Source organism: Battus philenor, unplaced genomic scaffold (genome assembly GCF_028537555.1).
Source record: "Battus philenor isolate CCGP_79_NKW_IND1 unplaced genomic scaffold, ilBatPhil1.0.hap1 SCAF_18, whole genome shotgun sequence".
Taxonomy (NCBI): Eukaryota; Metazoa; Arthropoda; class Insecta; order Lepidoptera; family Papilionidae; genus Battus; species Battus philenor.
The window spans coordinates 2895888-2920851 of NW_027181680.1; the positions used below are offsets into that span (position 1 = coordinate 2895888).

The 24964-nt window shown below is 40.2% G+C and overlaps 1 protein-coding gene across 2 annotated transcripts in view; it reads left to right on the forward strand.

Annotated features, from left to right (window-relative positions):
• The window catches only part of MICU3 (Mitochondrial calcium uptake 3), a 154350-nt gene that overhangs the window by 120174 nt on the left and 9212 nt on the right, over positions 1-24964 (forward strand). For both annotated transcript variants that reach the window (XM_068763400.1, XM_068763402.1), the window contains exons 2-3: positions 16951-17092; positions 23900-24010. In XM_068763400.1, the coding sequence (XP_068619501.1) occupies positions 16951-17092; positions 23900-24010 (253 nt within the window). The remainder of the gene's footprint in view (positions 1-16950; positions 17093-23899; positions 24011-24964) is intronic.

Here is a 24964-nt window from a genome sequence, read left to right on the forward strand (position 1 = left end):
TTTATCGTGCGTCAAAACAAAAAAAAAGAAAGTAAATCGTATAAAATAGGCAAAACGAGAATTAAAAACGGCCATCCCATCGTAAAAGGCAATTTATTCCAGACTTGCACACCGTGAAAAAATATCGGTTGCAAAATCGACATATAAATATTAAAAAACAATGTACTTATAATTCATCACCATCATTTCAGTCACAGGAACTGCCTCAGGAACTTCCAAGGTTGGTTAATGTTGGTTAATGGACCTTAAGGAGGTCCTCTGTATACCTGTGGGGTAGACATCCTTTATTTTTATTGTTAATAATTTATACCCCTGCAAAAATTTAAATTTTTTATTAATTAAAATTAATTAATTACCTTTCATTTGTAATCCAATTTTTTTTGCATTACATATCCTTGTAGATGTATTTTGACTGCAGCTGAACTCTTTACTAATTTCATGAAACAATCGAAACAATACGAAAGCTAATTGCAACATAACTAACAGATGTCGCAACCAAAGGTGCGTGAATTCTAACGTCAGATTTACGCGGGAAAGTGACCCAAGCGGCCATATTTATGTCCGACAATAGTTGGAACGGGATGTGTAAATTCTCTGTTTGCAATCAAAATGTAATAAATTATAAATAATTTTATTGAAAAGTGTTAAGTTGGCTAACAACGCGGATTAACAGGGTGATAATAGCCATGCGATGCGCGTCTCGAACTGTGTCATGTAACGGAAGTAGGGTTACCATGATTATACTTAAAAATCTTTATTGTGAAGATCATTAATTCTCTGTATTCTGGTTGTCGTTTCCGTTGTTAGCCTTGTGGGACTTTTACAACTTCGTTGATCTTAGAGTTCTACTCTTTCTTCTACTCTATACTATTCGCCGCCCCCCGGCGCTTCGGTGCGCTGCGAGAGACTTGCTATGTTGCTGCTTCTTTCCTCCTTCGATGGTGGTGCTGGAGTCGTCGTCAGTGTCTTGTTGTGTGGTGTTTTTCTTCTTGCTTCTGCCTCCTGGCAGTTGCTATTCGGTGCGCCATCTTGATTGGGTCGTGTCTTGTCACCTTGTGTGTAACCTTCTTGATGAGGGCCCCCCTTGGTATTTTTGGGGGGCGTCTTGATCATTAATTATTAAATAATTTTTAATTTAATTTATGCTATTTCAGTTTGCTGATGATTTAGTCATAATGGCAAAGACCTTAGAGGACCTGGGTACAGTGGATGATGGTGAAGGCACTGGACAGGAAAGCATTTTCAAGAGACAAAACCATGTTGATGTCTAATGTCCATGTCAGGCCTACTCAAGTAGTCGTCAAGTGTAGCCCCTTGAAGTTATAGACTAATATATCAGGGGAACCGGAAAGTAATATCGTTTTGCGCATGACGATATTTGATTATCTTTCGGTGGTTCACTATGTACTTGAAAGACGTTGTATACAAGATAGCGAAAGGTTGTTGATAACGAAGGTGAATATATTGTTGATTAGTAATAAAAACTTGTTAAAACTGTAGTAGTTTGAATTCAACTTAAAGCGACATTACTTTCCGGTGTCAATATATACCTGCGACAAACCGTCCAATTTAGTAAGTTGAATTTCGGGTAAAAGATCACTCACCGAATCCAATTTAGATGGACAGTGTTCGGAAAACCTTGAAACATATTCTCACCCAGAATCCCGCAATGTCTGTAGACGAAGGTCTTTGACCAATGCGTGTGTTTTTTATGATCCAGCTATTAGGGGCTTCTCGTTCCCCCATATTATATTTATGGAACAAGGCATCATAATCCTATTAATTCTTTCACATAATCTTTTATTTCTTTGCTCATCTTTCATTCGTCGTATGATTTTTCTTTCTTCGTCTTACGTTTTACGATTTTTCTAGTATTCCGCACCATAATAATTTTCCTTCCATCACCTCATTCCTCAACTATTACAGATACAAATATTTATTACTTTTATTATTATTGGCTTGCATTTTTGCTTTTCTATTCAATATATTTTATTAATATACATATTTAATTTCACATTTTATTACAATTAAACAATTTTTATTTAATGGAATCAGGCGTTATTTTGCGGAAGTCCATCCTAAGTAAGAAAAGGACCAATATATAGCCACTTCCGCACATGCAGTAGTAGTCGTGCAACAAAGTACACCGCCCACCAGCCCACTGATAAATACCATGCATTGCATTCTGCATGTCCGGAAGTGACTAAATATTGGTCCTTTTCTTACTTAACAATTTTTGCTCATTTAAGAACTTTCTGTTTTATTTATTTTCTCTTTATTTAATTCACATTAGTGTTCTACTTTTCCTACGAATCTGACCAATGTGTGTTGCCGGTGATGACTTATGAATTCAAGACGTGGTCGCTTACGATGCAAGCAAACCCAGCGTAGGGTGGACAAGGTGGACAGATGACCTTATTAAGTTAGAAGACACTAGGTGCAGGGCGTTTTAAACCGGTCCTATTGTAAACCCATAGGAAGGAACTATGTAAAGGAGTGAACGTCATGATGATGAAATAAAAACCATTAAATTTACTAGGAATATAGCCTGAAGGTTGTATACCACCATGTTATGGATGTGCTTGTGAATTGAGGGTTATTTGCCAAAATCATATTTCCGGTTCCGTTAATTACAAAGGTTTAATGTCACAATTTTTATACAAATATCTTTTAAAGATGTTTAAAGTTTTTATTTACCTTTATAGCTTTACCAGTTCCATCGAAATCAACCAACAGAATCCGCGAGCCTAAACGTAAAATCCAATTTAAAATCTATATAAATAAATAAAATTGGATTGTTTGTTTGTAATATAAAAATTAACCGCCTACTACAACTGTGTATGAATTTATATACGGAATAAAAAAATTTTTACTAACATTACTTTTTGTCTAATTTTCGTCTATCTGTCTGTTTGTTTCGGATAATCACATAAATGACTGGACGGGTTTTGACGGAACTTATAGTGGTAGGTATCTGGTGTTATAACGAGTACCTAGGGCTACTTTAATTTGGGAAAAATTCTTAAACAAAATATTACTATCTTTTTTAATTCCTCGCAAACGACGTCGCGGGAATAGCTAGTTACAAATAAAAATCAAAACTACATTTAAAAAATCTTATGATGGAATTAGATTTATGGCTTGCGAAATAAAAACATTAACAAGGATAACAAACATATCTTTATCTTTGTTTCTTATTTTACTGTCGAGTTTTTAATTATATGAAATAGCTTTCGTCAGGCACCAAGAACAGTATGGATACTCACATCAGGACAAATGTCAAGCAATACACCAATACCTCGCTTTGCGTCGTTTCGTTTTGCGTTTTTTTCGAAGTTGCGTCGCTGCTTAATTAGTACTAATTTTTACTGTTCGTCGTTAGATTTTCGAGGTTGCGTTGTTTTGGGTTCGAGTCTTTTTTTTTTAAATTTCTTTTTTTTTCTAAAACATGGCAACACTTGTAATCGCGCCATGCCATCAAAACTCGAGGATTCCCTTTCTAACTAAAAATCAACGCAATTTGAATACAGTTTTATTTTCACTTTGTTTTGCTAACTTTAGAGTTCAGTTTCAATTACGTAGTGTGTTGTAATATAATGTGTTGTACTTTTTGTAAAAGAGAATAATAAATTTGTATAAATTTTTACGTGTTACATGGTAATATTATTGCAATTTTTTTATTGGCAGAGTTATATTATTTTTATTTTTAAATGTTTAGTTTGTTCAATTTTCTTTTGAAAAAGTTGTATTTTCGTGACCCTGGAACCTATGGTGTATTTCTAAGTAATCTTAAGTTTCTATCTCCATTTAGGTGTGTTTTAAGAGTTATATCAGCTTTGACGAAAACTACTGAAGATATATATCTGACGTTTATATCTATGTATATGTACGTGTATATACATGAGGTATCGCAAGATCAGCGAACATATCTCAGCCTCCTGTGACGGTGCACAGTCGGCTCGTTACAGCGTATAACTAATGTCCCGCATTTCAAATGGCAATAAAGGCGAGCCGGCCAATCCATCATGCGTGTACGACGCCATTAACGCAAGTACGAACACAAGATGCAGTTGTTTGGTAACCCTACACTCGTTTGTTGCTAGCTACTGAAATCAAAAATGTTTATTTTTGATTTTATATAATAGCAACATTTGACATGTATTACGGAATCAATTTACCTTTACGAGTCTTAATTTTTTCAAAATTATTTTAAAAAGTGAGTCCGCCATTTCCAGTATGTCAATGTTTTTTTTCTCTAATTGTGACATTTACAGTTGCAAATTACACATTGTCAATCAACTGTTGATGAAGACTAATTTTTGAATGAATTATAAAAACATGTGATTGTTTATATTTCTATAATGGTAACATTTGATTTATTTTATGGATCTGTCTACAGTCGATGCCTTAATCTTTGTCTCCAAATTTAAAAAGTAACATTCATAACGTAATTTTTAAAAATAGAACGCATTTGCTTGGTATAGGTCACCTATATCCGGGCTATAGGATAAGAAGCAGCCCTCTGACCCGGGGGCGTTCTATTCTGCGCTTTACGTTTTATGGTATCAGGACCATTTATTCTACGCGCTATGTGATCTGCATACTGTCATTTGAACCTGCTCACGTCTACTCAGGGCGTTACGTATAATTCGAGATGAGACATTTTTTATTTAAATTTATGTTCTTTACGTCATACATTAGGTTACAGAGCTGTAGCCCAGCGGTAGAGGACTCACTTGCGAACGTTGGTCACAGGTTCGATTCCCAGGATACAGTACTTTTATAATTCACATTTTGTGCAATAATTATATGGGATTGCTACCGCTAACAAACAAGTTTCCAGGGGATGGGCAGCAGCGTTCTCTGCGTACAATACCGCGATTATCAACCCGCCCGCCGAGCGTAGCGATTATGGTATATTCCTCCAAAGACATCTTTGGGGGAGGACTATCCTTTGCCATGGGCGTCTATGGTATGAAATACAATGTTATGTGGTGTGATACAATGTTTATGAAAATGGTCACAAAAAAGCCGACTGCTTTTTTGTAAATTCTTTTCAATTCAGGATACGCTTGGTAATGTTTCTTTAATATTTAATGGAATCAGGCGTTACCTTGCGGAAGTCCATCCTAAGTAAGAAAAGGACCAATATTTAGCCACTTCCCCACATGTGACTCTGTGTTTGGCACTAATCAGTGTAACATAACTCCTGAAGATGCCCCGTGGAGGGGTGAAACACGTGTTGAGTAATTTGGCGGTGGCGGTTGTGTGATTCGCATTGTCTGCCGCATACGCACTTATCAGCGGGCTGGCGGGCTGACTACCACTGCATGTACGGAAGTGGCTAAATATTGGTCCTTTTCTTACTTACAATGTATCTTTAAGTTGAACGATGCCATTATGAAAGAACTCAATTGGATTCAAGACTCCTTTAATTTGAGATCTTTTAGTTTTTCTTATTACGTAGACAAGTGAACACTCGAAACTAACCGAAGTGGAAAATATCTACAATGATTTATATACAATTCGTAATCGATAGAAGAAATTAAATATTTTATTACTTACGCCTTTGTTTTAATTTTGCAAGATTTATGTGAAGGACGAAAGGAAAGCGCGAAAGAATAGGTGATTAGACACTCCGCTAGGTTGCCTGACGACATAGTTAAAGCCTTCGGATGCGAGCAGCGCAGGAACTGTCATCGTTGTGATCTCCGAAGGAGTCCTTTACCGTGCAGTAGGAGTCAATCGGGTGAAAAGAAGGAGTATGAGAAATCCTTAACCGAACATGTAATTCTAATAATCTCTATTCCACACATGGGCGAGGGATCGAGAGTTACCCAACAGCGGAGGCTATTTAAAAACACGCCTTCTTATACTTTGCTACACATCACACGTGTGATAAGTATGGATCTTTAATTTACTATATTCAATTTTATGTAGAATGAAAAGTCTAGTTTTAAGAACTTTTCCCCACATATTTTCTACTTGTTTTCTACATTAGAACATTCCTCATGCTTTGATATTAAAAAATTCTTAATTGATCGAATAGTAATCTAGTTTCGCATCTAACACATTTGGCGTTTCATTTTTATTTTTTTATAATAGGTATAAGAAAGTGATTAATACGGAGTCGTCCACTTACTAACATAATAAGTTAGTACGTCAAGCCGCGATTAATTCTCCGGCTTTAAATCAAGTTATAATTGTTGAGTCTCTAGACGCTTTCATATTTCTCGCTGCCCCACTTAGCAATGGTTCTTCCTAAATAGTAAATATTCCTTCATTAGTGTTACCATGAAGTCATGCACTAATATATTACAAGTATGACTCAATATATTTATTTATATTAACAATAAACATAAAATTCAGTTTTTGAACTTTACTCTTAACAAAACTTTTATTGATCGTCAACTTGTTATTATTTTTTAATCTATTTTATTTTTGTCTCCACTCTGCTTTGCAAGGTGTTATAGTTGTGGAGAAGAAGCAGGAAGAAACTACAACAGCACATCTTTCAATAGTTTAACATCATAGATTTATATATATACACTTTATCGGATGCCTAAATGAATTCAGAATAATGAAGCGACATCACTGCCAAGGATTCCTACAATATTCTTTTAAGGAGTAAAAACTCTTTCCATCAATTTAAGCGTTTTCAATATTTTAAGGGTAGTTCAATAATATTTAGCGGAATTTTAACAAAAAATCTAATTACAAATGAAGTGGAGACGTTTTGCAATAGAAACTTTGGTACAGCTAGTTTTTTTACGATGCCTTGTGAATACACTACCAACGTCCCCTATTTTTTGTTATTTTTTTGCTATTAATATTATGTATATAATTCAAAAGCAAGGGATTCCCTGAAAGGTGTTATTAAAGAAATTGGAATTTTAACGGTGGCTTCGTAATGCATTTTTAATAACATATTATCTATGTGCCATAATTTATGAAAATATTGGCAGACACTTGATAAATACAAGAAATAAAAATAAACTAGTAACGCCTAAATTTCGTCTATCCTTCTCTTTGTTTTATTATTAAAATTAAAAGTGAGTTACTAAATAAATTTTACTATAGCATTCAAGAGGTTTGTATTGATCCAATGTTTGGAAGTTTCTTTGTTGACTCATATACATTGTTTACATTTTATTCTTTAGTAATTTAAATTTAACTTAAAAGCCGGCTCTTATCGACAGATCAGCATTTCGACCTGATGTTGCTACTCATAATGTTAAATTAAATGACGCTTCAAAAGCACACGTAAATATCTACTTGTATGAAGAGATTTTAATTTTATTATTTTTTAAGGTTACATAGATCTTTTTTGTTAATAAAACCTTTGTAAAGAATAACCTATGAATAAACATAATAATAATATTGTATTATATAGTATAGTTATTGTATGATAAGGTCACGCCACATAAATAAACTAATTTGAGAAACATAATACTGACTCCTAATACTCGTATATAGAGTAATTGATTAAAGGTGTAAATGGAAAAAAATTTTTTGCTTTGATCTATCATTAACCATCCTGTGTAAATTGATCACTCTACAACTTTATTGAAATAACTTCTTACATCACAGGCCAATAAATTATGAGAGTACAAAGTCTGCAAGGACAGATAGAAAACAACAATTAGTTTTATTATGCAATACGAATTTTGTAATCACTTTTACTATATTATCATTAAGTTATTTATTATTTCTGAAAATTTTGATTTTTAAGTAGAGTGTACCGTGTATATAAATACAGTAAATAAGCTATAGATTAACCTCTTTAAAGCCTTCACATAAACTAATAAGCCTTTATACGAAAATTTGATTTGTAAATCGATAAGTTAAAATATAACCTCTGTATAGACAAGTTGTAACAACTATGTTTATTTCGGTGCATGTCTTGAATATAACAGATAACAATATGTGCCGTGGATTTTGTACAAAGCGACAGAGTGATCAGTTAGGCAGAAGCATTCTCAGCGTACCATAATACTACACTGCAATCACCAACCTGCCTGCCAGCCGTGGCGATTGTGGTATATAATCCCCCTCTCCTCTCTCCCCATGGATGTTTTACCAGGCAAATTGACACTTGGTCCTCGGAAGCCCCGTTGTTGTACAAAATGTCAAAGGGTGCTAAAATGCCCAGTAAAGACAGAGCTACCATTATCACAGATTTTAGGGAGGATGCCTTCCAATGAGTGTCTGTTGGTTGAGATGATGATGATGTCTCGCATGTCAAACACACTTTGTCCCCAACTTCAATAAATGATTGTCACCCTGTACGCAATAGAACAACAATTTAATGCGCACCTATCTCGCGCGATAATGGCCGTTTACTTAAACGCGTAAGTTTGCGTTGGACACGGCCCCACGACACCCGTTGCCGGAACGCTCCGGATTATCTATCGGAGTACGTATCCTCACTTAAATTGATAGCAATTAAGTCTTGGTTTGCGTTACGTATTGCAGTCAGAGTGGGACGACTTCCACCACCTACCTGTTATATGATTTATTTATAACATCGGTATAAATGAGGACTATTGCTTCATCTATTCTCCCAATCGATACACGATACTGAAAAATTAAGGCGATTGCATATAAAACGTAATAATAATATGAAAAGTAAAACTGAATTCTTTAATCATTAAGATAATATAACAAATTTACAAGTTATATGTAGCATATAAAATGTATAGCAAAAGCTCCTTATTTGCGCATCCTTCATTTGTTTTGAACCAGGCAATTAGATATCGAATATATACCGTGATAATTTTTAATTCACTTAACTTTTATTTAAGAAACATCAGAATCTGTGTTGTATTTAAAGTGTGTATTTTTTTAATGACTAAGTTACTAGTAATACAGTGTTACTCATGCAATAATGTTTGGCGGTACAGATGAACAAATACACGAAGTTCTGTACAGTAAATTTAAAATCCCGAACTAAACCGTAAACTTAAATATGATTGTCTTCAACATCAATCAACTAAGCGACGATGCATAATCCGTAACGATCTCAATTAAACCACACGGCATCCGGTAGATATCTGTAGAACATAAACGTAACGGTACAGGATTAGGATTATAACCGTGAGAAATATCCTTATCACTGGCCGAAATAGGTTCCTTAACTACATAAAAGATAAAACAAGTGTTCTATGGATCCTTTGGAAGGATCAAGATGTACATTTATGGAATTTTCCGCTGGGATATTTTTACGTATTTCGTTATTTATTGGTTTTGTCGTATAAATGATTTATTCATTATTCCGTATTCTTATATTCAGAATACTCAAGAGTCGAATTGTAAAGAAAGTAGAATTAGAATTTTTCTATAAAACCATCCTTCAAGCATTCAAAACTCGCTCTGATCATAGAAGTGCCTACAACAAACACTTACGGGTTTTTGTTATCACTTTTATTTCACCTTTATAAAGTCACAGAACAATTCATTACTAAGCTTTTCTTTAAATTTTTGTTTAATGAACTAGGAACCTAAATTTAATACAAGATAATTAAGAGACCTTAAACGAAATTGTATTTTATTTTAATTTTATGAAGTCTTAAATTAAATAAGAAAGCCGTGTTCACATGGCTCAAATAAGTTGTCACTGTATGTGATTCTAAGAAAATAATAAATTAATTAATATACAATATACTACTGTTGTAGAACTTGTATACTCTTATAGTCTTCAATAATTGGTTGAATATAATGAGATGCATAGGCAGCTGAATTATGTGTTAACCTCGCCGCAGCTGTGATCAGATTGAACAGAGGCTAATAAATCCAAGAATATTTCGCTAATTAGATATCATTTCCGAACGCCATCGTGTCTATTGAAATACAGACTATAAATTAACTCGGAATCGAACACTGCCATCTTCCGTGTTAAATGGGACTCCAAAGTTCTAAGAATTAGTAGTCAGAGTAACTTGAACAGATTAAAAATAATGTAGTTTTTAAAGTCAATAAATACTCTTTGACTGAATTTGAGGTAGAAGAACGCCGAAGTGTTTAGGTATTCAAGACTAAAGTTTCTCAACAATTTCTCAATTATTTTCAAAACAGGTAAGATAATAAGGTATAACAAATGACTGTGATACAAATATAAGTAATAAATAAAAATTTACGAAGATAAAGTTGTATGAATAAAAGAAGATAAAAACTGTCAGTAGAATTGTTAAAGATATAAATACACAAAATAACAAAAAAAATGTAAAAAAAAAGCTGTCCAGGAGGAAATGACAAGAAAAAGAGGCGATGTATGAAATGTAATAGATTGAAAAGAAAAAAAGAGAAAGAGTGAGAGATATTTAGACGGACATAAGAAGAGTGAGCAAATAAAAAAAGAAGTTGAATAACATATTTACCAAAAAAACTGTTCATGTGAAACCAATACAATACACAATGTAAATATCATAATTAATCTTAGAATAAATCTTTTTATTGCCAATGTATATGCCATAGGATCCCAAACAAAGTTCAATAAAAAATTGTCAAAATACATTGATGTGTTAAGAATTACTACACTGTAAATGATTTAATAGAAGACACCAGAATTCAGAGAATTTTGTATTCGCCTGTATCTATATGTACATTAAAATACTTTTGCGTAAATTAATAATTCCCCTGAGTTTCTTTCGTATGTTCACAATTCTGAGGTATTCATCATCCGAACAGATAATAGACTCAGTCAAAAAAATGACAATGTTCATTGTATTTTGAATTCTATATTTTTTACTTTTAATTTTGAATTAATAACGTATTATTGCATATTACCTTGTTAAAAAACTCTTTAAAATCGAAAATTAATTTTTTATTATGAAACAAAAATGACTATAGTTAATTTAACTATTGCGCAGTAAAACAAAACTGAATCGATTAAATGTCGATTAAACGACGAATAATTACATCTGGAAGACATTAATTAGACGAGTCCGGATGTGCGGTGGACTGACTAGAATGCACATAAAAATACCTAAACGCACTTTATTAACTCCACACTTTGAACGACGATGCGATAAATAAGTCTAAGAGATTTGTGCTACAGATGAATTCTTTCGTGCGCCTCTAGTCTCCTCCATCTGCAGCTGTTCTGAGTTCGTAGTCCATCTAGATGGTAATGTACACCTTTGTGTTGTGTACGCAATATACACTAATTATAATCAATATATTAAAATCTGTAGTAATTCGAACATCATCATCTCAGCTGTAAATCATCCAATGTTGGAGGAATGGTTGAAAGCGTACTGCATCCAGTGTCTGGCGACCGTCTCATGTTGCGGTCGCCTGTCCGTGGTCTTCCTCCAGAACCGTAAGGCCCAGCAGCTGCTTGTTCTACCTATTACCAGTCAATCAATTCTAACAAAATGATAGATTAGGCGGAAAAGGAAAATGATAATATAATGGTAAAACTTATAAATTATTATACGTATTATTTTACACTCTAGGTCGTTAAGAGTTTTTACTTTTCTACGTCATGAGAAAAATACCAAAAGAATTGAACCCTAACTCATCAAAACGTCTTTTCATCTGGCACAACTGCTAAGCTGACACGGGTACTGCATAGTTTTAAAATAATCGATAACGATTTGCCCATGTACAGTACAGTACAAACTTTTCACCGCCTACTCAAACACCGCTCCCGATTCGAATCCAAAAGACGTAACCACGTGACATTATGTGAAAAACTTAATATAACTCCGTTCAACGTACCTCCTCAGGAAAAAATTGACGTCAGATCATTTGATGAATTGGCCGGCACGTTGTCCTAAACTTCAAGGCATTTAACAGTCTGTAGCGCTTGCGCAGCGACTTGAAATATAATTAAGGTAGAAAGTAATGTATATTATATTTTATTGTCCACATATATAAATTGTAACTGTATTTACTCATAGAAACTGTATATAACAAAACGCAGTCGTGACTTGTAGCTGGGAGAAGAAAGATCCGTATCAAATAGCGGCAAACCATTCGCCAACTGTCTGCGGACAGTAAACGGAAAAAAAAAACATTGTAATATAAAGACTACCAATAAAAATTAGAAGTGAAAAAAAACTTGGAAAGAGTAAAAATTATCATAGCATGCAATGTCTTAACAAGAAAAACAATTCGACGTTGGTAACAGAAACAAAATATATTGTTTCTATTATAGGCAATTGTAAAGAAATTTAACTTGCACTGAAATATCCTTAAGGCGATTCGTTACTACCCCGGGGAAGATTTACTGCGCTCATTTTGTCACATTTACCGACTTTTGGGGTGGTTCAGCTGATTTATTGTCATATTTGTCGCGGCTAAACGGCCGGGGAAGCGGACATCGAGAGGCGTAACATAGCGATTTGGATACAAGAACGATTTATTGCGGTCGATAAGAGATATATTCTTTTAATTTACGAATCTCACGGTGAGGAAGGCTTGATAGTGATTCCGTGCTTGCTGGTTGGCCGAATAAGTTGAACATCGAATCTTGACGCCTTTTTAGTCAAGCCTTAACTTGAACGAAACCTTTTTTAATCCAAGGAGAGAACCTTCAGGTTGACAATGATACCCTGCCTTTTGAGACGAGCACATGAATATTTAGCTTAATTTTGCGCACCGTAGGGCGTCCACACATAAAATATGGAAGCGGAGAATAAGATGGAGGCTAAAATTAGCAGTGCACATCCCACAGCTGAAACGATGATAATAAAAACCTTTTCGGTGGTCATACTCTAGGGTCTTTGTTTGTGTGGCGGACCTCTTTAACACCGTGTGGAAGTTCTTTATGTATACCCTCGCACTGTGCATTGGATTGTATGCTTTGTTCAAATTACCCCACCCTCGTTATGCTATCACGATAATTCGAGACCAAGTCGTTCCTTCGTCTACCTGAAGTCGCTGAAGCTAGTAGTAGTAGCTGTGTTAAATGTCAATACAAGATATAATAAAATTTCAATAAAGCATCAATAATAAATACGTGAAATGTTTTATAAATAAATTTAGAATAAATATTTATCAAAATCTTACCAGTCCCATTGGAAATGTTTGGAAGCCTTTGTTCAGCAGTGAACGTCCTGTTGTTGAAAAAATTATAATGATGAAACTTTTTTAAATTTGCTCTTTTATTACCATATTATAATAGCACATAGACAACGCCCACACTTTTGATATACGTTCGATATATACCGAAAGGGTTACAACAACCGATACTCCATAAAAAGCATTAGAAACCCGATACGCGGAAGAAAAGCATTCCGCATTCCTCGCCATAAAAATAATATTCGGAAGGAAAGTTGTTAGAGAAAGAATAGCTACGAGTAAGAGCTTTGTTCGACACGAGCTATTTCCGTAACGCGCCTTATCTTTGTCTCCGATTAGGATGCTCACATATTAGCGGAGAGGAGCGGGAACTTACAAGCAATGTTTTTTTTATATTCTAATTAAAAAATTGTAATTTGTATAAATATTTTAATATCACAAATAGTCAATGAAAATTTTAGATGAAAAAAGATTTTTCGTATTTCATATATAAGATGAAGATATTTTTTGAAGTTTAGGTATGATGCCATTTTATCGTTTACTTGTTATAACATTGGACTTTTTCCAAGGCTTCTGTTACTGCAGAAATTTTTCCACTCTGACCAAAAAACTGATCATCTAATTCCTTTTAATTACCTTAGATTTTTGAAAAAATCTAAACCGATTATAACTTTATGGTAACAAAACAACTAAAACGTAAAATGAATTAACTTTTTAACTAAGCTCATTCTACATCGTATGGCTATTATACTTGGTTTATGAAAAAGATGGATTCTTGACGACCATAAGTCATGCTTTCTCGATTCAATAGAATAAAAAAAATCGAAATCAATTATAGAACCTAAAGAACATCTCATTTATTTAAATATGATGAACGATTGCGAATTGTCGTATAGTTACGTAATAAATTTAATATTCCTACTTCGACTGGCGAAGCTTTGTCCAACAAAATAGCTTAGAAACGTGTCTTTTCTTTATTTTTAAGAAATACTATATTTAATATCAGTATTTATCAGATTCTCGAAGAAAAATTATGATTGCACTACACAAATTCTGTGCATTTCGTCATACACTTAAACTCACACAAACAAACTTGAATCATACACACAAATACGTTAATGAAAAAATAAGTATCATATGCATATTTGGTAAAACAATTTTTGACTTTTGGTAATTATTTTGTTGTTTTTGTGGCACATTGGAATGTTTCTTTTAATTATTTCTCTGAAGTTTTGGTTGCTGACGGATGTACAGTTTATAACTACACCTGACAACCTAATTACGAGAATGAAAAATTTTGTAATTTTAGATATGTCAATAATAATCTAACTAGATAAAAGTTACAGCTTGTCGATTCTAAATCGCTACGCTTATCACAAAGGTAGCGGGCGGTCGTTTGCGTAACACTAAACCATGCGTGTTCATTTGGACAGAAGTTTCTTCTCTGTTTCGAATCACCAAGACGACTTTAAGTGACTAAATGCATTTTAATTTCACCCGAACCGAACAAATGCAATATTAATCCAACTCCCTATATAGTAAACACATGGAAACACGGTTTACAGTTAATAAAAATAATACTGTTTATGAGACTTGGAGATTCAGATCTGTTATCTCTAGGCGAATAGCATATATATATATATATGTATATGTATATATATATGTATATATATATATATGTATATGTATATATATATGTATATATATATATATATTATGCTTTATATTTACTCAAACAAAAATCAAAAGTTTTCACAATCCTTGAATTTATTATTTATTTTAGAACACAAGACCCAATGATTAAATAGTCTGACTACCCGCGCACTTGACAGTGATATATGATATATTGACCCTTGTTTATCCTTTTTATGACGAAATTTTTTTGGGACTTTTTGTTCACCCCTACATGTGATATAGAAACTTTGTTTACAAGAGTAAATGATTTTTTCACTTTTGACTTTTGCGTTCAGTTTTAATTTCTTCTTTTGTGCTTCGTATTTTTTTTTTCAGCATCTTTCGTTCTTCACAACATCTGTTACTCTTTACAACAAATATAGTCTGTTTCTTCTGTGTATTGTTCTTACAAATAAAATAATATTATCATGCCATATCAATTGTGTACTAACATGTGCACATAATCTATTCCTGCTGAAAAACTGTACCAAAATCGGTTTTGATTCGGTTTTTCTAATATATCATACTTAAGCACATAAATCATTTATTTACACAAAGATGAGGAAAATGTTATTCATATAAAGATGGCCAAACCACTTAGCTTATAGATAACTAATACACAAAACAGAGCAGCGGTAAAGGATTCAGACTTGCGTTTGTAGGTCGCGGGTTAGGTTCCTGAGTTATAGTCTTATATAATTTGCACTTTGTGCATTAATTATACAGGATTGCCACTGCCTTTTCCAAAGGATGGGCAATATCGTCTTCTGCGTACCATAATACAACACTGTGTTCGCCAACTCGCCTGCCAATAGTGGCGATTATGGTATATTATTCCATAGATATCTTTAGAAAAGGCCCACGCCTAGCAGTGAGCGTCTAAAACCTGAAACTGATACTGCATTATATATATGTAGATAGGTAATATACTTCACCTAGAGCAGAGTTCCCCAAACTTTATTGTGTCGTAGACCCCTTGCCATGTTTTTCTGTGTTGGGTAGACCCCCTACTTACCTGATATTGATTTCCTGTAAATTTCTAACTGTAGTGAAGTTTAGTATCAAAAACTTAAAGTAAAAACACGTGTTAATTTATACATTTATTAATTGAATTTAAATTAAAACTACTCAAATTAAAATTTTGTATCTGTCATATAAAATATACGTGACATTAAATAAACTGTAAATAAAATAACATAAGCAATAAGTCAATATTTTTAGTGAGAAGGATAAACCTGATGCTCTAAAAATTATCAACATTTGGCGTCAATTTTATAAGGGTTAATCTTAAATCTCCTCGGCTAATGATGTCCAGTCTGTGGACCCCCAAATTTTTTTTCGCTGACGTAGACCCCTAGGGGTCGATGTAGACCACTTTGGGAATCACTGGCCTAGAGGTAACTAATACACAAATTGCAGTATGCTGGAGTTCAGATTCCGTTTATAACATCGACTTTCGCTTGATAAATTATTGAAATTAACTTGTAGCCAGGACAACACAGTCCTTACGAGTAGCTATAAACTTACGCCCACCGTGCCCTTCATCGTGTACGGGGCGTTGAATAACTAATAACTAAGATGACTTCCTCTTTTAACGTAAAAGCGGGAATTATTTACCGTTTGACCCGCGACTCGACCCGGGCATTCTTTGAGGCTCTTTGAAGTCGCTCCTGCATATTTCATTTTACTCGGCTCTGAAGATATCTTAAAAATAAAGAGGCAACTTTTTGAATAATTTTGTTTTAAATGTATCTTAATGAAGCAAGGAGGATTTACATTGACGCAATTGGCAGGGAGCAAAAAAAGGTCGTTTATAAATTATTTTTTATAAGAAAAAAAAAACGAACATTTGCAAACTTTTTAAAAAAATTCATTTATTTTAAAAGTGGCATTATTCACTTTTTCATCGAGTTAATAGCAACATCAAATACAATTGATCGGTATCTTTTCATTTTTAAAAAATATCACAACTTCAAAAAGTGACTTATACCAGTTTCAAAATAAACAGCTCAAATATCTTTAGACTTAAATGTCAACGCGCGTTTTATAAAACGTATAATACATACAGGATGATTGGTTATAGGTGTAAAAGTGTAAAATCTTTAAAACATTTACACTATACGTATGAAATATTTCTTAAATTAACAAGATGTAGTGTGTGAAGTAATTATAAAAAGTGTTTAATGCACGTAGAGAAGCATAAAGAACATATACGCAAACAAAAGACTTAAGGCTAATATTATGTTGCAGCAACCAGAGGAGCTGGCCAAGTCGGTGAAGCTGACGTCACGGGAGCGGCGCTTCATCAAGTTCGCGAGCGTGGAGCACGGCGGCCAGCTGTACATGACGCCGCAGGACTTCCTCGAGTCCGTCGTCGAGCAGGAACCCAGGCGTAAGTCACTCTGGTATCTACCTTTTGACTGTTAGTATCGAGGGCATTTTGGCTTTGCGGAATATAAAAAGAAATGAAAGATTGCTTAGTAATACTTGAAGTTTTTTTGTCCGACTTACATTGCTATTCAAGTGACGTTTGTAAAGGGTTAGTGGCTTATTAAAAGACGTTTGTAACACTTTATTAATTTATTTAACACACGAACAAATTTTTATTAGCGCTTGAGTGCGAGCAAAAGGACGTGCATTCGTCGTAGGACTCTGGGGCGCAATGTGCTCTGCGACCGAGTGAAAGCGGGCAATAGAACAAAGGCGCAAAAGAAATAAAAGAAACAAAAGAAACAAAAGTAACAAAAGGTCTGCGCCCGCGTCACCGGTGCGTGCATGTGCTCGCTGCACTAATTCGGCACACTAAGTTCGCCCGTCGGCTACGCTCGCCCACAAAATCTTACACCTATTATTCATTCAGACATCACGTCAGTGTATATACGACTCCCACATTTGCATATTCTGCGGGTTCGGGAGAAACACGGCACAGGGTGCGGATGATTTAAAACCTCTCTAATAGATTCAGGCGTTACTTTAAGGAATTCCATCTTAAGTAAGAAAGGGACTAATATATATAGCTACTTCCGCTATGCAGCAGTAGTCTGCACGTGCACTTCATGGCCCGACTACTGCTGCATAGCGGAAGTAGCTATATATTAGTCCCTTTTCTTACTTAATATATTAGTTTCAGCGGACTGGAAGGCTTAACCGAACACTGCATGGAGTGACTAGGTTTAAAGGCTGTTCGAGTTTTTGGCGTTGTATTGGAGCCTATTTAACAAATGGTTCATAGATTAAATTATGCCTTAGAAGGGAATTCCCCGCGACCCTCGCGGCCAAAATAGTATGTAGAGTGACTTTGAAAGAGTTTTCTATAAGATAATCGACATATAAAACTATTATGATTAGATATTTTCTCAATGGGCAAGAAGATGGTTGTTATAATGGTACGTACGAGAAATGTATTTTTTTTTTTTTTTTTTGTTTCGGTGGGGGAAATTTTCCGGTATTCAAGATGCCCTGCCTCTGGGGGAAGGACAGGGGTATGTGGGATTCCTACCCACTAAAACCCCCCCCGGTGGTCGCCCTCTGCGCTAAACGGGGGACCGCGGTATCTCCCGGTCAGGGATCGCCACGCGGTCTTCCCTTGCGCCTTGCTATTTTTCGATAGCCCGTCCCGGGGTATGCGTGGATACACTACCCCCGAAACCCTCGTGGTACTATCACGATGGTTCGGGACCACGTCGAACCATCGTCCGCCTCAGAGTCGCCGAAGCTAATGGGAGTTTAGGGCCCCCACCCTAAACTCCCGCGACTCCGAAGGCCCCGTTCATGGTAGGGGAGCACCATTCCTCGGAGGGCCGTCGCGAGGCACGTCTCTGCGCTGACGGCGTCGTCTTCGAGCGGGATCTGTCCTCTGCCGATCCCGTTCGGCTGCCTCCTTCTGGACCATGACGGTCTCACAAAAAGAGGCCACGGCCCTCCACGCCGATGACCCACTCAGCATCGCCGACACGATTGCGGGCAAGGAAAGGTCCTGTCCGATCTCGTCCGCCAGAATCCGCCGCTCCGACTGCCACGCCGGGCAGACCGCAAACGTGTGCGAGGCGGAATCCTGGGCGGCTCCTCCGCAGTGGAAACAGTTCGCCGTCGCTTCGCGACCAATCCTACACAGGTAATCACCAAAGCATCCGTGCCCGGTGATCATCTGCGTAAGCCTGTAGGTGAGCCTTCCGTCTCGTCGCTGCATCCAGGCCTCGAAGACGGGCAGGATCGCTCCAACGACGCGTCTGCGGGCATAGCGCTCTTCCGAGAGCTTAGCGCGCCACGTCGCAAGCGCCCTGCGCCGTTCCTGCCGTCTGACCGCCTCGAGCACACGGTTCGGCTCGCCACCGCCGTCTCGGCGGAGGGTGCGGACTTGGTCGTAGACCCTCGCATCCGACTCCGCTAGAATGTCCAGGGGCGGAAAGCGCGCCAGGACTGTCGCCGCCTCGAACGATATCGTGCGATATCCGCGTACGATCCGTATGGCCATCCTCCGCTGGACGCTGTAGATCTTAGTTCTACAGCGTCGAATCGCCAGCCTTTTTGCCCACACGGGCGCCCCGTACAAGGCTACGGACCGTACGACCCCTGCATAGAGGCGGCGGACTTCCTCCGTGGGTCCCCCGAGATTAGGCAGCAGTCTATGCATGGCACCCGCTATCCTCTCAATCCGGGGGACGAGGCGATCGAAGTGCTCTTCGAAGCCCCAGCGGCTGTCCAAAGTGAGGCCGAGGTACTTCATGTACCGCCCCACCGTGACATCGTGCCCACCGACGCGAACGCGCGAGTCGGGAGGTTCCCTCGTTCGAGGCAACCGGTGGAACCATAGCGCCTCGGTCTTGTTTGGTGCTATTTCCAACCCCAGCCCGCGTATTTTAGCGACGACGACTTCCGTCCCAAGCTCGGCGAGCTCCCTGGTCCTCTCGAAGTTGTCTCCGCTGGCGACTACCAGCGTGTCGTCGGCGTAACAAACGACGCTCACGCCGGCGGGGAGACTGACTTGCAGAACCGCATCGTACGCGAGGTTCCACAAGAGTGGTCCTAGGACCGACCCCTGCGGCACCCCGCGCTTGATCTCCCTCCGGTTACTCCTTCCGTTTTGGTCCATGTACACGATGTACCTGTCTCGCAAGTAATCGCCGATGACGCCTCGCAGGCAGGGAGGGACCTCATGCTGGATCAGTCCCTCCCTTATCGCATCCCAGGGCAGTGAGTTGAAAGCGTTGACGATGTCGAGGCTTATCGCCAACGCTACACCACCCCGCGACACGGCCTCCTCCGACAAGGACCGAACGCGCATGATCGCGTCGACGGTCGAACGCCCTCGACGGAAGCCAAACTGGCTGTCGGCAAGATCGGGGCCGACGCGAGACAGATGCTCGCCGATACGAGCGGCAATTATCCTTTCGAACAGCTTGCCGCACTCGTCCAGCAGGCATATGGGACGGTACGCAGAGGGAGATTCTACGGCCCTGCCTTCTTTCCTCAAGAGGACCAATCGTGCCTCCTTCCAAGGCGTGGGGAACGTGGCTCGGCGAAGACAGCTCGTGAAAAGCTCCGCCAGCTTACCCCCCAAAGACGCCAGACTAAGTACCCAGACCCGACCCGGTATTCCGTCGGGCCCCGGCGCGGTGTTTCGCGCTCTGAGACGGCTCACGGCTCGATCCAGCTCCTGCGCCGTTACCCTCGTCTCATCCGTCCACTCCCACGGCTGTGCCGGGGGGTGCGCGGAGGGACTTGACCGATCTTCCGGAAAAAGAGTATCTACTACCCTCCTCAGAAAGACCGGTTCTAAGGTCTCCGTCGTCGGGGGCATCCATGGCCGGAGTTTTCCCAGCACTATTCGGTATGGACGCCCCCACGGATCCCTGTCGAGTCCCTGCAGGAGCTCGACCCAACACCGAGCCTTGGCGCCAGCTACTGCCTTCTGCAACGCCTTTGTAGCCGCCCGGTACTCCCTGTACAGTCTGGCCATCTCCTCCTCCGGAGCTTGCCTTCGCCTCCTTCGGGCTCGGGTGTACCGGCGGCGGCTCAGCAAGCAGACCTTGCGGAGTTCCGCAATTTCCGCCGACCACCAGTGCACCCCCCTGCGCTTGGGACGACCGGCCCGGGGCATCGACGCGTCGCAAATTTGCGTCAATATCTCCCGGAACCAGTTCGCTCCCCTCTCCGGTTCGGACAGAACCTCTTCGGCGTTCGGCCAATCGGCGACGCAGGCGGCGGCCTCTAGCCGGTCTTTGTCTAGCCGCTTCAAACACCAGCGTCGCGTAGTGCTGCCGTCACGGCCGCCAGAGTCAGCGACGGGCCTGCGGATCGCAACATCGAAAACGATGTGGCGATGGTCAGAAAGAGTGACCACCTCCTCTGCAACCCGCCAGCCCGAAAGCATACGCATTGCAGCGGGAGTCGCCCATGTTAAGTCCACGACCGACTCCCCCTGCCAGCGCACGCATGTGCTGACGGATCCCCTGTTGACAAGTCGGAGATCCAGTCCGGCCGCCCACTCCAAGACGGTGTCTTCCTTCGGATCGTCCCTAGTATTCCCCCACGCCCTGTTGTGGGCGTTAAAGTCTCCAAGGACGATCAACGGACAGGGGAGGCAGGCCGCAGCGCAGTCCGCCACCCTATCCAGGTACTCCTCGTAGTCGGCGCGAGACCTGCTGGGAGACACGTAGCAGCCTATCATGGCCAAGGGACCCCATTTAACGGCGACATAGCCCTGTCCCTTAGATAATAAGGTGCAGGGTGGGGTACCCTCTCCGCCCCTCCAGTAGAAAGCTACGGACCCTGAGTCGTCGCCGAACCAACGAGGATGGTCAGGCACGTTATAGGGCTCCGCTACTACTGACAAGGCAACCCGAAACTCGTCGACGGTCTGCATCAGCAAGTCCTGAGCATTCCGGCAATGGTTCAGGTTACCTTGGAGGACTCTGAAGGGCAGGAATAGAGGTCTAAGCGACCTCCATGTCCGAGCTTACGCCCGGCGCTGCGGTCGGTGCCGCTGCGGCCGCCGTGCTGGTGGTCGCAGGCGGAGTCTTTTTACTCCTCCTGCCTTTACCCGGCGTTGGGCCGCACCTCTTACCCAGCCGGTGGTTGGAGGGCAACCCAAGGTCTGAGCACAGAGGGCATTTGAGTGCGGATGACACGCACTCTCTTGCCTTGTGCCCAGACTCGCCACATGCGAAACACCGCGTGCTCCGGTTTACAGAGTTGGGACACCTGGCGCCGACGTGTCCCTTCTCCAGGCACCGGAAGCAGTGCATGGGTCTGGGTTCCAGGGGTGCCACCCTCACCGAACCCCAACCCACACGCACGCGCCCCGCAGTCACCAGAGCATGGGCCACCTTGACCGGGCACCGCAACCAGCAGGTGCCCATGCTCGTGTTTGTTCGGTGGACGTCCCCGACCTTGACGTCGTCCACCGAACAGCCGCCCGCCTCTGCCACTGCTTCTGCGACCTCGCCCGGACTGACGGCGTCGTCGAGGTCCCTCAAGCGGATTTCGCTCGTCTTGACGGGGCGGCTGATCTTGACCGCCACATCGCGAAGGACCTCACGCATCCTCGCCGCGAGGTCGTCTGCCTTTCGGCCACAGTCTTCTCCACTGATCTCCAAGAGGAGCGCTCCAGTCAAGGCACGTTTTTGGCGCAGAGCCTCGATGCCGAGGTCCGCCAGCCGTATTTTTGCCTTCGCCGCCTTTACTACCTCTGCATAGGTGGAGGTGGAGCCTTCCGGCAGCGTAACCGTCACGGCCGCCGTAGTGGGAGCTCGCTTCGCCTTCTTGGTCCCGCGGCTCCTGGGTGCGGCAGGCGGTTTAGCACTCGGACGAGGCACGGGCCGTGGCGCCGACCTGGGTTTTCGGGCAACCTCAGCCCAGGTGTTCCGGGTCGTGATCGCCGACGCTGCCGGAGGCGGTGCTGTCACTGGAGGCAGTTCCGGCATAGGAGGAGGCGCAGTCTTCCTCCTGGGGCGCCTAGACCGCCGCGGTCGCGGCGGCTGCGATGCCGGCGGTGCTTGTGGAGGCTGCGGCGGTGCGAGCGGCTCGGAAGGGACGGTCGACTGAGTCGGACGCGGTCCAGTCCTACTGGCGGCCAACGGCGGCCTTATTGCCCTGTCGGGGAACAGTTTGGCCTCGAAGGCAGCCAGTTTCGATTCGATGAGGGCTCCAATGCGATGCATGAGCCCCTCTTCGGTAGACGCGGACGTCCTTGGCACTGGTGCTGGCCGGGCCCGCGGAGGCGCGGGGGCAGCTGCCTTGGCCTGCTCCGTTGTAGCACTACGGACGCGACGAAGCTCCATCGTGAGGCTTTCCACTTTCGCAGAAAGGCTGGAAAGCTGAGAACGCAATTCTGCGTTTTCTTGCTCTAACTTCTCGACGGTAGAGTCGCCCGCCGTCCTGCGCGACATCTCCTCCAATGCTGCCTTGACGTTCCGCGCAGCGAGCCTCAGGCTACGCACGTACGTGCCCTTGAGGTTGCACGAGAAATGTATCATCTAAGATGATTATGGTTGTGATATATTTGCAATTTTTTTATTTAGTTAAGTACTTTTGAACATTCACTAAATTTCAGAAATACAATTTTCCCGACATTCAATAATTCAAAGTAACTATTCTAGAATACATATTTATGAAAAATAAGTGATGGTTGAACTAAAAATTCTCTGGGGTTCCCAAAATTGGCAGTGCCTTTTGTCTCTTAGGACACTATCACATCGATGAAACATAATTTGGCGTAAATTGTTGAGCGTCTACTGAGAATATTAGTGTTAGGATATGTATGAATTGTGTGGGTGTGCGTATGTGTGCAAGTGAGTGGGTGTGTACGTGTGTGTAAGGCATGCATTCGAATGTAAGGTTAATTATGAGAGCCAGTTATATTTTCAATCTTCTCTTAGTTTAACTAGGTAATTCTGCAAGTTACATTATGTGTGGTATTATTTAGGCTACCAGATGTGGTGTAATGCAGTATTTAAACAACAGATATCGGGGTCACTAGGGTCATTAATAAAGGCAGCCTTGTACAAGGTTCCACTCGATTGCAAGTCCGACTTGGCCTCGCGTACCAGGAACATTATCAAAGTTTAAATGCATTACAGTGCAAAAAAACGGCATCAAATTTACACTAAGTATCCTAGATTCTTCGGGTAGTTACATTTAATTCAACTTACAACCTTCAGATTTACTTTGTAATATCGAAAATTAAACTATTAAACAGCTCGATTGAAACGACGCGTGTTGACTGCGAAGGAGATCGAACAGCTGCGAGACCAGACTCCTCCGTTGAAGAAGGGCTCGTCCCAGATGTTCCGTAACATGAGAGATAAGGGTGAGTACAAACTAAAATTCTAATTTTTTTTGTGTTTACCAATCGTTGAAGGCGTTTGTCCATTATCTTTTATTCACACCATTAACACCATTTATTATTTTTTTTGTTATTTCATGCTGTTTATCAGTATGTACGTAGATTCAGTATAAGATAACAAAAGACAACCCAAAATAAAATTTAGCTTCTTCATAATGCTATCTTAAAAATAAAGCTATAAAAGTTCTAAATGTGTCTTGATTTGAAAAGGTATTTTGAACACTTTTACAAATGTTTTTAATTAATAAAAATACATACCCGAGCTGTATATTAACATTAAAAACACTAGTAGAATTTTTCAATAGTTTTTAGTTTTGAAAACTTTAAATTTATTACATAAAAATTCTGAAGTATTAGAAGGGAACGGTACAGGCCTTCCACCATAGATTGCCGCGGTAGCCGATCTTACGCGACTTTTCACGACCTCAACTGTGTCGCCAGTCCGACCAATAGGAGACCTATCTACGTCACGTCTGCGGGCTCTTAGTGGTCACTCGAGAACCTTGCGGCCATCAGTTGCACGAGCAATATGGGGCATATACTACTGCCACTTCAGACAAACAATTCTTCAAAGACCTGAGTTGATGACCTTGGTTTTTCTGCGGTACTTTTCATTACTGATTAGACCTCGCAGTGAAACTCCTAGCATAGCCATTGCTGTTTGGCAGACTACATTTCGGATCCATATGTCATTACCGGCAACACACACTGGTCAAAGACCTTCGTCTTCAGACATTGCGGTAATTTGAACAAGAAGATGTTTCGGAGCTTCCGAAATGCTGCCCAACTGAGTTGGTTTCGGCATGTTTTCGCTTTATCAAATTTAGACTTAAAAACTGGACGGTTTGTTCCGGGTATATATAATCTTCTACAACTTCGAGCATACTACCTCCAACAACTATTTGACTGGGACATTAG